The sequence below is a fragment of the Oncorhynchus tshawytscha genome, linkage group LG28 (genome assembly GCF_018296145.1).
Source record: "Oncorhynchus tshawytscha isolate Ot180627B linkage group LG28, Otsh_v2.0, whole genome shotgun sequence".
NCBI classification, from domain to species: Eukaryota; Metazoa; Chordata; class Actinopteri; order Salmoniformes; family Salmonidae; genus Oncorhynchus; species Oncorhynchus tshawytscha.
Window position 1 is genome coordinate 11,154,089 of NC_056456.1, and position 16,253 is coordinate 11,170,341.

Sequence of the window (16,253 nt, forward strand, 5' to 3'; positions counted from 1 at the left end):
TGCCAGTGACAGTGCCCACGTGAGCCAGCCAGCAGCATCACCACACGAGCCGTGGATGGGTAAGCCCCCACCCCGTGGCTCTCACAGTCCAGCAGCTACATTCATATGTGCAGACAGAGACAGACAGCGAGATAGGAAGAGAGAGAGAGAGAGAGAGAGAGAGAGAAAGAGAGAGACAGACAGACAGTGAGATAGAAAGAGAGAGAGAGAGAGAGAGACAGAGAGAGAAAGCCCTGCCGCGAACGTTCCCATTAGCATGGAAATCACTTCTCTCTCCTTTTCCGCTCTGCCTTCCGTCCACTGATGGCTCGGCACAAAAAGAATGGCTTTAACTCCTTATATTCTACGTGAGGGCACACTGCCACGTCAGATGACAAGGGAGGCAACAACAACAAAAAACGGACGCCATTTCCTTTCAGCTCGTGCTCTCGAAGACGGATAGACACGGAGGCGCTTCTTGATGGATTTCATTTCAACACGGGCGACGAGACAACGATGATGGCCCAAGGTTGTTCCTCCTGAAAACTAGAACAAATGGCTGCTTCTGGCTTTAATGATGTTTCCAACTCTCCCTTCGCCCCTCTTCCGATTCCTTCGTATTTTCAAGAAGTCCTGGATGTCTCAGAATGCACTCGTGGGCTTCCATAGCCACAGTGGGATGTATGCCTATTCTACCTTGTGCGATTACATTGTGAGATGAATATCTCCCCACGGGCTCTTCAGCTGCATGGGGTCTGTGGAGGAAAAAGCTCCTCTAGGAGACTGCTGTTAGTGTATTCCTCTAAGGGACTGGAGCTGGATTGCTGTTGCTATAACCAGTACCCCAGTCTGAGTGTCCAGGCCTATAATCACAACAAACAGCCTGTACCCAGGAGGCAGTGGCGCTTGCGACCTTACCGACCCCATGTCTCCCGCCCTCACAACCCTGTGGGCATAACCACGAAGGAAGGGTAGTGCAGGCAGGCATTGCCCAAGAGGAGCATATCCAGGCAGCACCATACCACACCACTAACTCTGGGGCAATGCCATCCCGGGCCTAATTGTGCGTTGTGATACGATGGAGCGATTTCAGGGACGTTTTCATGGCCCACTGTTAACTATAGCACCCAGAGGGCTTCTCTATCAGAGGGGAGCCCTGTGTGTATACTCTGTGTGTGTGTGTGCATGTGCGTGTGTGTGTGTGTGTGTGTGTGTGTGTGTGTGTGTGTGTGTGTGTGTGTGTGTGTGTGTGTGTGTGTGTGTGTGTGTGTGTGTGTGAGAGTGCGTGCGTGCGTGCGTGCATGCATGCTTATTTGCATTCTCTCAGCCGACCCAATCAGCTGTATAAGTCCATAAATCATCCTCCCAGGACATACAGTACAGCAGGCAGCCACGTCTCCACGGTCACATGACAAGGCCCATCCACGCTTCAAAGCCCCAGAGCCCTGCAGGCTAGCCCTGAACCAGAGATAGGACTAGCGACGTTTCAATGCACTGTTTCCACAAGCAGAATGAGATGAAATGATTACGGCTCACATGATTGCAGCTGTCCTTATGGCTGGGACGAGGCAGTTCATGGCTTAACTCTTATTCCCTCCCTCCATCTCTCCTCTTCCCATCCTTCCCCCCATCCCTCCTTCACGCTCAGTGAACTTGCACTCCGGACTCATTTTCGTGCATTCAAACGAGCATCTCATGTCTTTATCATGTCATGCACAGGGAAAACAGTGATAACTAAAGCCTCTGTGTGGGGGGCGCCCACTGGAAAAACGCATAGAGAAGCGGAAAGTGGGTGGTCACATTGGAAAGACGCAGAGAGGAGATGGTAAGCAGTCGGACACCTTGGGAAAATGACGGGTAGAGATGGGCGTTGTGTGATGCAGAAGAATATGGGAAGAGGGTAGTCACATAGAAAAGGATGAACGTCTCCTCAGATCATTACGGCTTCCCAAACATACATGAATCAGCTTCTTTAGCTCAGATTACATATTCAATGCCATACGACATGGCCTGCTCAAGCGTATGATGAGGCGGTCGAATCACAAATGCCTTTTCAATGTCATATTGAGCAAAACATTAGATGCAATGTTGCATAGAGCATATAGTTGCAACTTGCTATTGTATATCACTGATGGGATGGAAATGTTGCTAATGGTTACCACTACCACTCTAGTCAATAATGGAGTTGCTATATGTGATGTTTACTGATGTGGATACATTTTGTCTGTGCTTACTGACCATATGACTAAATGACAGTTCCCTGAACATGGTGTTTGAAATAGCAGCACTCAAAACTCAAGAGTGGCTCCCAATGCAGTACTCGTGTTATACACATGATCCCTGTGGTCAGACATTTTTACAGGACTGTACGAACAAGCCACAAGCGTCACTGAAAACATTCTGGAGCATTCTGTGGCCCTCATCAAGCTTGGGTACGCCATTTAATTTACGGCGTGATATGAGAATAACGGTTGGTTAATAAATGCAGTTTTATGGTGACTGGAGTGTACTGTGAAGGATTTTAAGGACAGAGGGGAGACATCCCGCATGGACACTTCTGTTTAACAATCAGAGAGAGTGATTGGCTCTCTGTGGTGCTCTGAAACAGGCACAGATGGGGAGTGTGAAAGGACAGTGTGAAGGGGGTGACAGGGGACAGTGGGAGTGTGTGGGAGAGTGACAAAGGGAGAGATAGTGGGGGGATTAATGGAGAGAGTGAGAGATGCAGAAAGCGGTAGAGGCAGTGAAAAGGAGAGAGAGAGAAGAAAAGAGAGAGACAGAAAGCAGGAGGTGGGGTTGGCCCTGAAGTGAGATGACAAAGCTTGTCACCTTTCGCTTCCCTGTCTCCTCTCGGCTTGACGAACTGCCAAGCATCCGTGTGATGCACCGCACTAAAGGAAACTGCAGATTCAATACATGTAGATAGTCTTCTTTAATGATTGACACAATAAAAAATATTCTAGCCAGTGAATCATATTTTAGATAAAGGGTGTGTGCACATGCATGTGGCTGTGTGTCAAGAGGAGAAAGAGGGGAGATCAAGACTGAGCGAGACAGATGTTGTACTTAACTTAATGTTATAGGGCCTTTTTACTGAACGATGTGATTTGTGTTTGCTTTTCATGTACTTTGTAATTGATGTGTATATACAGTGCATCAATCTACACACAAACCCCCATAGTGACAAAGCAAAAACAGATTTTAGACATTTTTGAAAATCTATTGGAAATAAAAAAACTGAAATAGCTAATTGACATAAGTATTCAGACCCTTTGCTATGAGACTCGAAATTTTGCTCAGGTGCATCCTGTTTCCATTGGTCATCTTTGAGATGTATCTACAACTTGATTGGAGTCCACCTGTGAGAAATTATATTGATTGGACATGATTTCGAAAGGCACACACCTGTCTATATAAGGTCCCACAGTTGACAATGTATGTCAGAGCAAAAATCAAGCCACGAGGTCGAAGGAAATGTCTGTAGCGCTCCGAGACAGGATTCTGTCAAGACACAGATCTGGGGAAGGGTACGTTAAAAATGTATGCAGCATTGAATGTCCCCAAGAACACAGTGGCTCTTTCTAGAGCTGGCTACCTGGCCAAACTGAGCAACCGGGGGAGAAGGGCCTTGGTCAGGGAGGTGACCAAAAAATAGATGGTCACAATGACAGAGCTCCAGAGTTTCTCTGTGGAGATGGGAGAGCCTTACAGAAGGACAACCATTTCTGCAGCACTCCAACAATCAGGCCTTTATGGTAGAGTGGCCAGACGGAAGCCACTCCTCAGTAAAAGGCATATGATAGCCTGCTTGGAGTTTGCCAAAAGGCACCTAAAAGACTCAGACCATGAGAAACAATATTGGTCTGATGAAACCAATATTGAACTCTTCGGGCTTGAATGCCAAGCGTCATGTCTGGAGGAAACCTGGCACCATCCTTACAGTTGTTATGACGTTGGCCTGGGGGGTAGGTTTATGACAGTCATAAATACCTCTTCCCCCCTTTTTCCTCTCTCTACCCTACTGAGGTTACATTTGCAAAACCCTTGGTTAACATAGAGATTCTTGGAATGTCAGAAGGTGGGGGGAAATGAACTATATTCTGGTAATCCGACCAACGGAACATATGCGGTGGTACTTAATGAATATAATGTCAGTTCGGTTGTCATCTGAGACATTCTCAGCAATGATAAAATGACAAACTCTACAGTGGAAAGTCTACACATCAGAGTTATCAGATTCACTTGGAATTGTTGTTTGAATATGAAATTATTCGTGATGGGATGAAATGTGATTTTAGCCTCTAAAATGAGAGATGTGGGTTTTCATAAGATAGGGCTGCTCACTCAGTGGCCCTCTCCCTTCCTATATAAAGCCTTGAAGACAATATAACCTGTTCCGGGGATGTAGGACGACGGTCCTATGTCAGAATGGTTCAGATAATAACTAGAGAACGAAGCCAACATCAGCGTGAGCTTTGGTTGCGAATGGTATGAACTACAGAAGTGATACCTCCTAGCCTTTGAGTTAGCAACAGCAGATGCAAACGAGGGTTAGGAAGGAATAGACAGAGTATCCCGTCTATCACACAACGATGTTACTACAAAGCGCAGCTCAGAGTAAATATTTATTGCATTTTCCTTTTCCAAATGGGCGGTAATTTAGAATGCATAAGATACTGTATTTACGATAGCATAGCTTCTCCCTTTGTTCCTCAGTCTTCCCGCTTTTTCACTCAAACCCAGCCCCTTTTCTTTTGTGTAACAAGCTGTCATATCTGTTCCGCCCGCTAGGGACGTTTTCCTGTATGATGTAATGTGTAATCAAGTTATGATTTAAATATGCGTATGTGTAATTCTGAGTGATTAGTTAGGTATTTAGTAAATAAATAATTAAACCCAATTTTGTATTGCTGATTCAACTTGTTAGCCAGGGTTTGTGCAGATAACTAAGAATGTATAACTTTCAGATGAGACTGAATTAAGATGACGATTAATATTGACTGCTATTGATGTAAAATATTACTAGGTCTTTAAAGGTTTATTCGGAAGATAACAGCTCTATAAATATTATTTTGTGGTGCCCGACTCTCTAGTTAATTACATTTACATGATTACATGATTATAGAATAGCATGTCATATCACTTAATCCGGCATAGCCAAAGACACGACACAGTGAAGCATGGTGGTGGCAGCATAATTTCTGTGGGTATGTTTTTTTAAGCGGCATGGACTGGGAGACTAGTCAAGATCAAGGGAAAGATGAACAGAACAAAGTACAGCGAGATCCTCAAGGAAAACCTGCCCCAGAGCGCTAAGGACCTCAGACTGGGGGCGAACGTTCCCCTTCCAACAGGACAACGACCCTAAGCACACAACCAGGACAACGCAGGAGTGGCTTCAGGACAGAACTCGGACTTGAACCCGATTGTAAAGGCTAGCTTTTTCAAACAGAAATTTGCATCCTGCAGCACTAATTCCAAAAAGTTTTCGGACACTGTAAAGTCCATCGAGAATAAGAGCACCTCCTCTCAGCTGCCCACTGCTAGGAAACACTGTCACTACCGATAAATCCACGATAATCGAGAATTTCAATAAAGAATTTCAGCTGATGTCCTGAAAGAGCTGCAGAATCTGGATCCCTACAAATCAGCTGACCTAGACAATCTGAACCCTCTCTTCCTAAAATTATCCGCCGCCATTGTTGCAACCCCTATTACTAGTCTGTTCAACCTCTCTTTCGTATCGTCTGAGATTCCTAAAGATTGGAAAGCGGCCCCGGCCATCCCCCTCTTCAAAGGGGGAGACACTCAAACCCAAACTGTTACAGACCTATATCCATCCTGCCTTGCCTTTCTAAAGTCTTCGAAAGCCAAGTGAACAAACAGATCACCGACCATATCGAATCCTACCGCACCTTCTCCTCTATGAGATCCGGTTTCAGAGCTGGTCACGCGTGCACCTCAGCCATGCTCAAGGTCCTAAACGATATCATAACCACCATCGAAAAAACTGTGCAGCCGTCTTCATCGACCTGGCCAAGGCTTTTGACTCTGTCAATCACCGTATTCTTATCGGCAGCCTTGGTTTCTCTAATAACTGCCTCGCCTGGCTCACTAACTACTTTTCAGATAGAGTTCAGTGTGTCAAATCGGAGGGCCTGTTGTCCGGACCTCTGGCAGTCTCTATGGGGGTGCCACAGGGTTCAATTCTCGTGCCGATTCTTTTCTCTGTATATATCAATGATGTCACTCTTGCTGCGGGTGATTCTTTGATCCACCTCTACGCAGACGACACCTTTCTGTATACATCTAACACTGTGTTAACACACCTCCAAAAGAGCTTCAATGCCATACAATACTCCTTCTGTGGCCTCCAACTGCTCTTAAACGCTAGTAAAACTAAATGCATGCTCTTCAACCGATCGCTGCCCGCACCCACCCGCCCGCCTAGCATCACTACTCTGGACGGTTCTGACTTAGAATATGTGGACAACTATAAATACCTAGGTGTCTGGCTAGAATGTAAACTCTCCTTCCAGACTCATATTAAGCATCTCCAATCCAAAATTAAATCTAGAATTGGCTTCCTATTTCGCAAACAAAGCCTCCTTCACTCATGCTGCCAAACATACACTCGTAAAACTGACTTTCCTGCCGATCTTAGATTTTGGCGATGTCATTTACAAAATAGCCTCCAAAACTACTCAGTAAATTGGATGCAGTCTATCACAGTGCCATCCATTTTGTCACCAAAGCCCCATATACTACCCACCATTGCGACTTGTATGCTCTCTTTGGCTGGTCCTCGCTACATATTCATCGCCAAACCCACTGGCTCCAGGTCATCTATAAGTCCTTGCTAGGTAAAGCATATCTCAGCTCACTGGTCACCATAGCAACACTCACCCATAGCACGCGCTCCAGCAGGTATATTTCACTGGTCATCCCCAAAGCCAACACCTCCTTTGGCCGCCTTTCCTTACAGTTCTTTGCTGCCAATGACTGGAACGAATTGCAAAAATCACTGAAATTGGATACTTATATCTCCCTCACTAACTTTAAGCATCAGCTGTCAGAGCAGTTTACCAATCACTGCAGCTGTACACAGCACATTTGTAAATAGTCCATCCAACTAACTACCTACCTCATCCCCATATTTGTTTTTGTTTTTCTGCTGTTTTGCACACCAGTATTTCTACTTGCACATCCTCATCTGCACATATATCACTCCAGTGTTAATTGCTGAATTGTAATTACTCCGCCACTATGGCCTATTTATTGCCTTTACTTCCTTACTTCATTTTCACACACTGTATACAGATTTTCTATTGTGTTATTGACTGTACATTTGTTTATCCCATGTGTTACTCTGTGTTGTTGGTTTTGTCGTACTGCTTTGCTTGATCTTGGCCAGGTCACAGTTGGAAATGAGAACTTGTTCTCAACTGGCCTACCTCGTGAAATAAAGGTGAAATTAAAAAACATTATAAAAAATTTGAACGTCTCTTGAGACACCTGAAAATAGCTGTGCAGCAAAGCTCCCCATCCAACCTGACAGAGCTTGAGAGGATCTGCAGAGAACAATGGGAGAAACTCCCCAAATACAGGCCAAGCTTGTAGCGCCATACCCAAGATGACTTGAGTCTGTAATCGGTGCCAAAGTTGCTTTAACAAAGTACTGGGTAAAGGGTCTGAATACTTGTGTAAACGTGATATTTCAGTTCTTTATTATTTAATTTTTTTATGGGATACTGTGTGTAGAATGATGAGGGGAAAACAATTGAATAAATGTTAGATTAAGGCTGTAACGTAACAAAATGTGGAAAAAGTCAAGGGGTCTGAATTCTTTCCGAATGCACTGTATAAACGCCACATGTAAAGTGTTGGTTCCATGTTTCATGATCTGAAATAAATATCCCAGTAATTTTCCATATGCACAAAAAGCTTATTTCTCTCAACTTTTACGCACAAATGTGTTTACATCTCTGTTAGTAAGCATAATCCATCCACCTGACGGGTGTGGCATATCAGGAAGCTGATTAAACAGAATGATCATTACACAGGTGCACCTTGTGCTGGGAACAATAAAAGGCCACTGTAAAATGTGCAGTTTTGTCACCATAACACAATGCCACAGATGTCTCATGTTTTGAGGGGGCGTGCAATTGGATTGCTGACTGCAGGAATGTCCACCAGAGCTGTTATCAGAGAATTTTATGCTAATTTCTCTACCATAAGACACCTCCAACATCGTTTTAGAGAATATGGCACTACGTCCAACCGGCCTCACAACCGAAGACCACGTGTATAGCGTCATGGGGGCGAGCAGTTTGATGATGTCAACATTGGGAACAGAGTGCCCCAAGGTGGCGGTGGGGATATGGTATGGGCAGGCATAAACTACGGACAACGAACACCATTGCATTTTATCGATGTCATTTTGAATGCACAGAGATACCGTGACGAGATCCTGAGGTCCATTGTCGTTCCATTCATCTGCCCCCATTACCTCATGTTTCAACATGATAATGCACGGCCACATGTCGCAAGGACCTGTACACAATTCCTGGAAGCTGAAAATGTCCCAGTTCTTCCATGGCCTTCATACTCAGCAGACATGTCATCCACTGAGCATGTTCTGGATCGACGTGTACAACAGCGTGTTCAAGTTCCCGGCCAAAATCCAGTGACTTCGCAAAGCCATTGAAGAGGAGTGGGACAACATTCCACAGGTCACAATCAACAGCCTTATCAACGCTATGCAAAGGAGATGTGTCGCGCTGCATGAGGCAAATGGTGGTCACACTAGATACAGAATGATTTTCTGACGCCGTGCTTAAATAAAGGTTAACACACACACACACACACACACACAGGGTTAAGCTGTTATGCATTGCCAGTCTCACTCCCCTGCGACTTCATCACATCACCCACTCATGCTTCTTTGTTATTTCTCCTCTTCTTTTTCTCTCACTCATTTCTTCAGAGGACAACTACCATGATTACCATCCCACCTCCCTCCACTCCATTCTTTCACTCCCTTTTTCATAGATTTCACACTGTGGGTATTTCTCTCCTTCTGGCAGTCTTTGTGTGTCCTGTTCCAATCTTTCTTTCACCTCCTCCCTCTTTCTGTTCTGCCTGTTCCCTCATTCCTTTTAATAATCCAGTCCCACACGCTGGTCTTTATCTCTTTCTTTCCCTTGGGAGGCCTCTCTTTTTCTCTTTCTCCCCCTCTGTGGGTCTATTCTCCTTATCGAGAATTAAGGAGAATTTCAAGATTCTCGAGCGGTATCGATTCTCGAGAGACATTACAATGTAAACTTGCCTATTTCTCAAGTCTGGAATGCTACCTCCGGAGGTCACGCACGACTCTTGCCCGATAGTTGCCCCGAAGTAAGCAGGGCAATGTAAACAGAATTGTTTCCTTGAGCCCAAAAGTCATACAGTAAAAATACTAATAGCAGAGCAATATTTTTAAATAGCTGGACAGCTGGACATTTTCAAGATATTTGAAACTTGTTTTATTGAGTTTTCACCTGAAATTGCAGCAAAAGCTTTTTACATTCGGAAATTATCACAGTAGTTTTAAGAAAGGAAAGGTCAACAACATTCCCCCCATTTTCACATATATTAATGTTGGGGTGGTGCTGGAAATTATGAATATGAAGTAGAAAAATGGTGTTTGTCAATGACAATATTCTCTATTTATTTGTCTTTCTGTACCCCCCTCTTTCTTCTCTCTCCTTCTTCCTTTCACATTCTCCCTTTCTCTCTCTCTCCCTCTGTCTCTAATTTCTCTCTCTTTCCCCATCCCACCATCTCTCTAACTCTTCCCCCAGTCTCATTTTCTCAGTAACTGGCAGCCCTTTAGGGGAAATAAATACAGCGATATTTATGATGAAATCCCTCTCTGTTTTGCTGTCTCTAATCTCGTGGTCACATTAAAAAAAAGACACTGATCTTATCAGGCCTACTACCTATGTAGTCATCCGTCAGACAATCTACCTATCCATCCATCACCTTGGCACAGGCTGTGTCTCCCCTCCCCATTGGCAGCCAAGGCTTTTAAACGTGAATAAAACTACAGAGTGGACGCGGAGCACCTGTGTCCGCATGTGTAACACCCTAATAGCCAACTGCCACTGAGCTATGAATCAATGTTCCACCCTGGCTAAGAAGAAACCCGCGTATTGGTTCCTAGAACATTGTAGAGGTGTGCGTCACAAGGTGGATTCCCACATGTTGCTGGGCTCACAAGCTCTACAGGAGGGTCAGGTTCCTGCGTTAAAGACATACCCTTGACAGCTTTCAAAACTGTCATACGGTACAGTGCTGCTTGGCTCCTTGAAGAAAGTCATGAATGGTGGGATCGGAGGCAAAACCCAGGATGCTTTCAAAAGTCTTGTGACATTAGAGAAGCATTTAGTGTTGCGACCCGCAAACCATCCCTTTACAACTTGTTAGGGACTATAATAATATTCACAAACACCTGGCTCAATCCCTCTAATTTAACCCTCCGTCGCTAAACGCCATGTGAAATTCAGTAAGCAGCACTGAATTTGGGAGAAAGGAGCTGGATTGCGGATGTCTTTTAATTCCTGGTATGTAATGGAGCAGAGCTGCTGGGAGGCAGGCTTTGATGGCATTCTAACCCTCTCCTGTCACACACTGCAGCAACAGGGGCACTAAAAGCACTGGACAGGCTGGAGGAATAAGGCTGGTTAAAAGGCAGCATTTATCCCTGGGTTCCCCTTTTCTCCCCCTCCCAGAACCCTGCCCACAGCCGCAATCTTACTGGGGTCACCAGAACTGCCCCCAGGTTGGAAAAATTGTCTTTCTAGCTCAGAGCGATCGATGCGTGAAGTATACCTGTTAAAGTGTGTGTGGGAGGGACAGGTGTGTGTGGTTGTGTGCATGTGTGCGCGCACGCACCCGCGCGTGTGTGTGTGTGTGTTAGTGTGTGTATTTGTGCATGTTCCGGAGTAAGTGAGCATGTGTGCATGTGATATGTTTGTGTGTGCCACTTACTCTGTGTGAAGCGAGGGGGGTTGTCGTTGACATCACTCAGCCTCACGGTGACAGTGGTGGTCCCTGAGAGACCTCCCAGATGGCCCCCCATGTCCTTGGCCTGCAGAACAACCAGGTACCGGTCCTGGGTTTCCCTGTCCATATCAGGCACCGCTGTGCGCAGTATACCTGGGAAAAACACACACGCCAAAGACAAAAAGAGTTCAAGATCAATCATTTCCACTATGCAGAATGACCTGATTCTGCTTCACACGATTGGTTGAACAGCGGCTGCCTCTAGCTGTGCACCGCTCACCAACGCAGCCGAACCAGGAGCCAAGGTAGCTAAATCACCTTGAAATATGGATACTCTTCTAAAGCCAGTGACAAATATGAGCCTTTGCTGAGGTACTGTATGCAGTATGTAGGGAATTAACAAGACACCATCTGAGCAAATGTGATGTGGCTCTGGGGTGTGTGAGTTACCGAAATTAAAGGCTATGAACGGACAGAGAGATAGGCCTAGATTTCCATCTTATCATTTATCTCCAACGCCAAATCAGTGTGTCTTGTTTGCAACGAAACTGTTCCTGTTGGCAAATAATAAAATCTGAGACGTCATTAGGAATCTGAGCATGATACATTGTGAGTAGGCCGACCGACGCAGACAAATGTAAGCTTTAACTGCTGGCTACTCTTCTTAAGTGGCTTAACCCAACGAGAGGTCACAAGTGTTTCCCTAAAAGCTGTCTGGGTTTAAACATCTTCTATTGTACAGAAATTGAATAGCTTAATCAAATCAGAGCGACAGAATTAGACTACTTCCCAAGCAAAGTCTTTCATTTTTTTCTCTTTGGTTGTAGAGGATGTAACTCAGCCTCTGAATGTCAAATAAACGAAACAATGATTACCCCCCCCGTATAGTATGCATCAACTGTCTGTCCTGGGTATTTTAAAGCTTGTTATTAGCATAAAGAATCGCAGACCATTTATAAATGTTTTCTTCAAAATCTTAAGCTGACAAAGGGGTAGGCTTGTGCCTTTTGCCATTCTATTTAATAAAAAGGGGGGCAGGCCTACGGCAGGGATCATCCCCCCCCCCAAAATAATTGAGCGGATAGTCAGGGGGCCGAAAACATAATCATTTGTAAACTGGAAATTGATCACAAGAAGCCCAAACATGTATAATATTTGACAAAATGATAATAATTTCAAACCTTGCTTACATTTGTACACAATCACATATACAGTGCCTTCAGAAATTATTTGTACCCTTTGACCTCTTCCACATTTTGTTACAGTCTTAATTCAAAATAGTAAAAAAAAAAAAAAGATGTCTCACCCACAGAATACACAGAATACCCCATAATGACAAAGTGAAAACAATCTTTTAGACATTTTAGCATATTTAATAAAAATGAAATACAGAAATCTCATTTACATAAGTAGTCACACCACTGAGTCAATACAATGTAGAAGCACCTTTGGCAGCGATTATAGCTGTGAGTCTTTCTGGGTAAATATATAAGAGATTTCCACACCTGGATTATGCAATATTTATTATTTTCAAAATTCTTCAAGCTCAGGAACATTCACTGTCTTCTTGGGAAGCAGCTCCAGTGTAGATATGGCCTTGTGTTTTTGGTTATTATACTGCTAAAAGGTGAATTCCTCTCCCAGTGTCTGGTGGAAAGCAGACTGAACCAGGTTTTCCTCTAGGGTTTGGGCCTTTGCTTAGCTCCCATCTGTTTCTTTTGTATCATGAAAAGTCCTTAACGGTTACAAGCATACCCATAACATGATGCAGCCACCCCTTTGCTTGAAAATATTGAGTGTGGTACTCAGTAATGTGTTGTTTTAGATTTGGCCCAAACACAACACTTTGCATTCAGGACAAAAAGTAAATTTGCTTTGCCACACTTTTTTTCAGTATTACTTTAGTGCCTTTTTGCAAACAGGATGCATGTTTTGGAATATTTCTATTCTGTACAGGCGTCCTTCTTCTCAGTATTGTCTATAGTATTGTGAAGTACCTACAATGTTGTTTATCCATCCTCAGTTTTCTCCTATCATAAACTAACTGTTTTATAGTCACCATTGGCCTCATGGTGAAATCCCTGAGCAGTTTCCTTCCTCTCCGGCAACTGAGTTAGGAAGGATGCCTATATCTTTGCAGTGACTGGGTGTGTTGATACACCAACAAAAGTGTAATTAATAACTTTACCATCCTCAAAGGGATATCCAATGTCTGTTTTGTTTATATTTATCTATCAATAGGTGTCCTTCTTGGTGAAGCATTGGAAAACCTTCCTGGTCTTTGTGGTTGAATCTGTGTTTGAAATTCACTACTTGACTGAGGGACCTTACATATAATTGTATGTTAAATAGTGTTAAACACTATTATTGCACACAGGGTGAGTCCATGCTAATTTTTACTCAAAGGGATTTAATACTTACTGACTCAAGACATTTCAGATTTTCATTTATAATTCATTTGTCAAAATAAATTGAAAAACCTCATTCCAATTTGACATTTATGGGGTAGGCCAGTGACAAGTCAAGGGATGTGAATATTTTCTGAAGGCGCTGTATCTCTCTATTATGCGTGGGAATACTTTGGAACAGATTTCCTCAATTAAAATAACGCGGAGCTGATTTGCTGGTGTTTTTACAGTATTTTGTGTTCAATAAAGAATAATAATATGTATGCTCAGAAATATGTATGCTCATTTTGTCATTTTTAAATGTGCGGCCCGCTAGTTGGGGAACCCTGGCCTATGGCATACCCTCTCAATTTGAGTTTTGTTTTTAACTTAAAAACCCTTCACTGACTTGTAGGTAGGCTATTTAAAGAGTGCATGGTGGAGGAATTGACCGACAAATCTATGGATATAGCAGCCTAAAGCCTAATTTTGTCTGTCAAACAGGTAGGCCTACCTATTGTTTCTTAAAAAAGGAAGAAATAGGCTCCAACACAAAGTTCTCTTGTTGTTAGTGAAGTCTAACTACAATTAAGACTGTTGAAATGAATTATGCCTACTCGAATTTGCTTACCTTTAGCACCATGAGACGTTCATTTTCAATTGATTGTGCCGTGGCCGCTGCTTCAAGCAACCACAATGTAAGTTACTCAAATCTGACTTATTGTGAGGTCAATAACTCTGCTAAATACATCACGGGCAAGAAACATGTTGTTTTCAATAAAAACCAATTACAGTAACATGTTATCAAAGTTGACCTCCGGTCCTCCTCATCTTCCTGCTCTCCTTCGAAAACACAGGCTATAGACTTGTCCGCGCGCGAGAATAGGCCTAATCAAAAATCATTTCCGGAAGAAGCCTTTGACTCTCCTCCTGAACTGCCACCACAGGCCTACACATCACAGCCATTAGTTAGGCAGTACACACGTTTTGATCAGCAAGAGCAGGATGGTGCTCAGGGTTCCATTGCAGTGTGTAATGCAGACTAGTTTTATTTACACCATCCCAGCAGCTATCTTAGAAATAGGGGGGGGGGGGGTATTCAGACCCCTTGGAAAGTATTCAGACCCCTTCCCTTTTCCACATTTTGTTACGTTACAGCCTTATTCTATAATGGATTAAATAAAACAGTTTCCTCATCAATCTACACACAATACCCCATAAAGACAAAATGAAAACAGGTTTTTAGAAATGTTTGCAAATGTTTAAAAAAAACAAAGAACAGAAATAACTTATTTACATAAGTATTCAGACCCTTTGCTATGAAACTTTAAATTGAGCTCAGGTGCATCCTGTTTATTTACAATTTATCATCCTTGAGATGTTTCTACAACTTGATTGGAGGCCACCTATGGGAAATTCAATTGATTGGGCATGATTTAAAAAGGCACACACCTGTCTATATAAGGTCCCACAGTTGACAGTGCATGTCAGAGCAAAAACCAAGCCATGAAGTCGAAGGAATTGTGCGTAGAGCTCCGTAGAAGATTGTGTCGAGGCACAGATCTGTGGAAGGGTACCAAAAAAATGTCTGCAGCATTGAAGGTCCCCAGGAACACAGTGGCCTCCATCATTCTTAAATGGAAGAGGTTTGGAACCACCAATACTCTCCCTAGAGCTGGCCGCCCAGCTAAACTGAGCAATCAGGGGAGAAGGGCCTTGGTCAGGGAGGTGACTACTAACCCGATGGTCACTCTGATAGAGCACTCTGAAAGAGCTCCCTCTGTGGCGATGGGAGAACCTTCCAGAAGGACAATCATCTCTGCAGCACTCCACCAATCAGGCCTTTATGGTAGAGCGGCCAGACGGAAGCCAATCCTCAGTAAAAGGCACATGACAGCCCGCTTGGACTTAGACTCTCAGACCATGAGAAACAAGATTCTCTGGTCTGATGGGAGACTAGTCAGGATCGAGGAAAAGATGAATAGAGAAAAGTACAGATAGATCATTCATGAAAACCTGCTCCAGAACGCTCAGGAACTTAGATTGGGGCGAAGGAAACCCAAACTTTTACAGATGCACCATTTACAGCATCACCGCCTGGTACAGCAACTGCACCGTCCGCAACCGCGGGGCTCTCCAGAGGGTGGTGCATGATCTGCCCGACACATCACCGGGGGCACACCGCCTGCCCTCCAGGACATCTACAGCAGAGGGTGTCACAGGAAGGCCAATAAGATAATCAAGGACCTCAGTCACCCGAGCCACGGCCTGTTCACCCCGCTACCATCCAGAAGGCGAGGTCAGTACAGGTGCATCAAAGATGGGACCGAGAAGCTGAAAAACAGCTTCTATCTCAAGGCCATCAGACTGTTAAATACTCACCAAAAGCCAGCTCCCACCCATACCCTGCTATGAACTTCAGTCACTGTCAGTAGACGGCTACCAATCTGTTACTTTACCATGCACATTAGAGGCTGCTGGCTACGTACATAGTCATGGAACACTGGTCACTTTAAATAATGTTTACATACTGTTTTACCCACTTCACATGTATATACTGTATTCTAGTCAAGGCCTATCCTATTTAACTATTGCTATACATATACTATTCTTCAGATACACTAAATATTCAATCCATATACTGTCCAAATTGTCTATACATCCCATCACATATACTGTATATACAGTGCCCTTCAAAAGTTTGGACACACCTACTCATTCAGGGGTTTTTCTATATTTTTACTATTTTCTACATTGTAGAATAATAGTAAAGACATCAAAACTATGAAATAACACATATGGAATCATGTAGTAACCAAAAAAGTGTTAAACAAATTGAGA

General features: G+C 43.7%; 1 protein-coding gene across 2 annotated transcripts in view; it reads right to left on the reverse strand.

Annotated features, from left to right (window-relative positions):
• Positions 1-16,253, reverse strand: part of LOC112226696 — a 128,506-nt gene that overhangs the window by 39,336 nt on the left and 72,917 nt on the right. For both annotated transcript variants that reach the window (XM_024391184.2, XM_024391185.2), the window contains exon 5: positions 11,011-11,178. In XM_024391184.2, the coding sequence (XP_024246952.1) occupies positions 11,011-11,178 (168 nt within the window). The remainder of the gene's footprint in view (positions 1-11,010; positions 11,179-16,253) is intronic.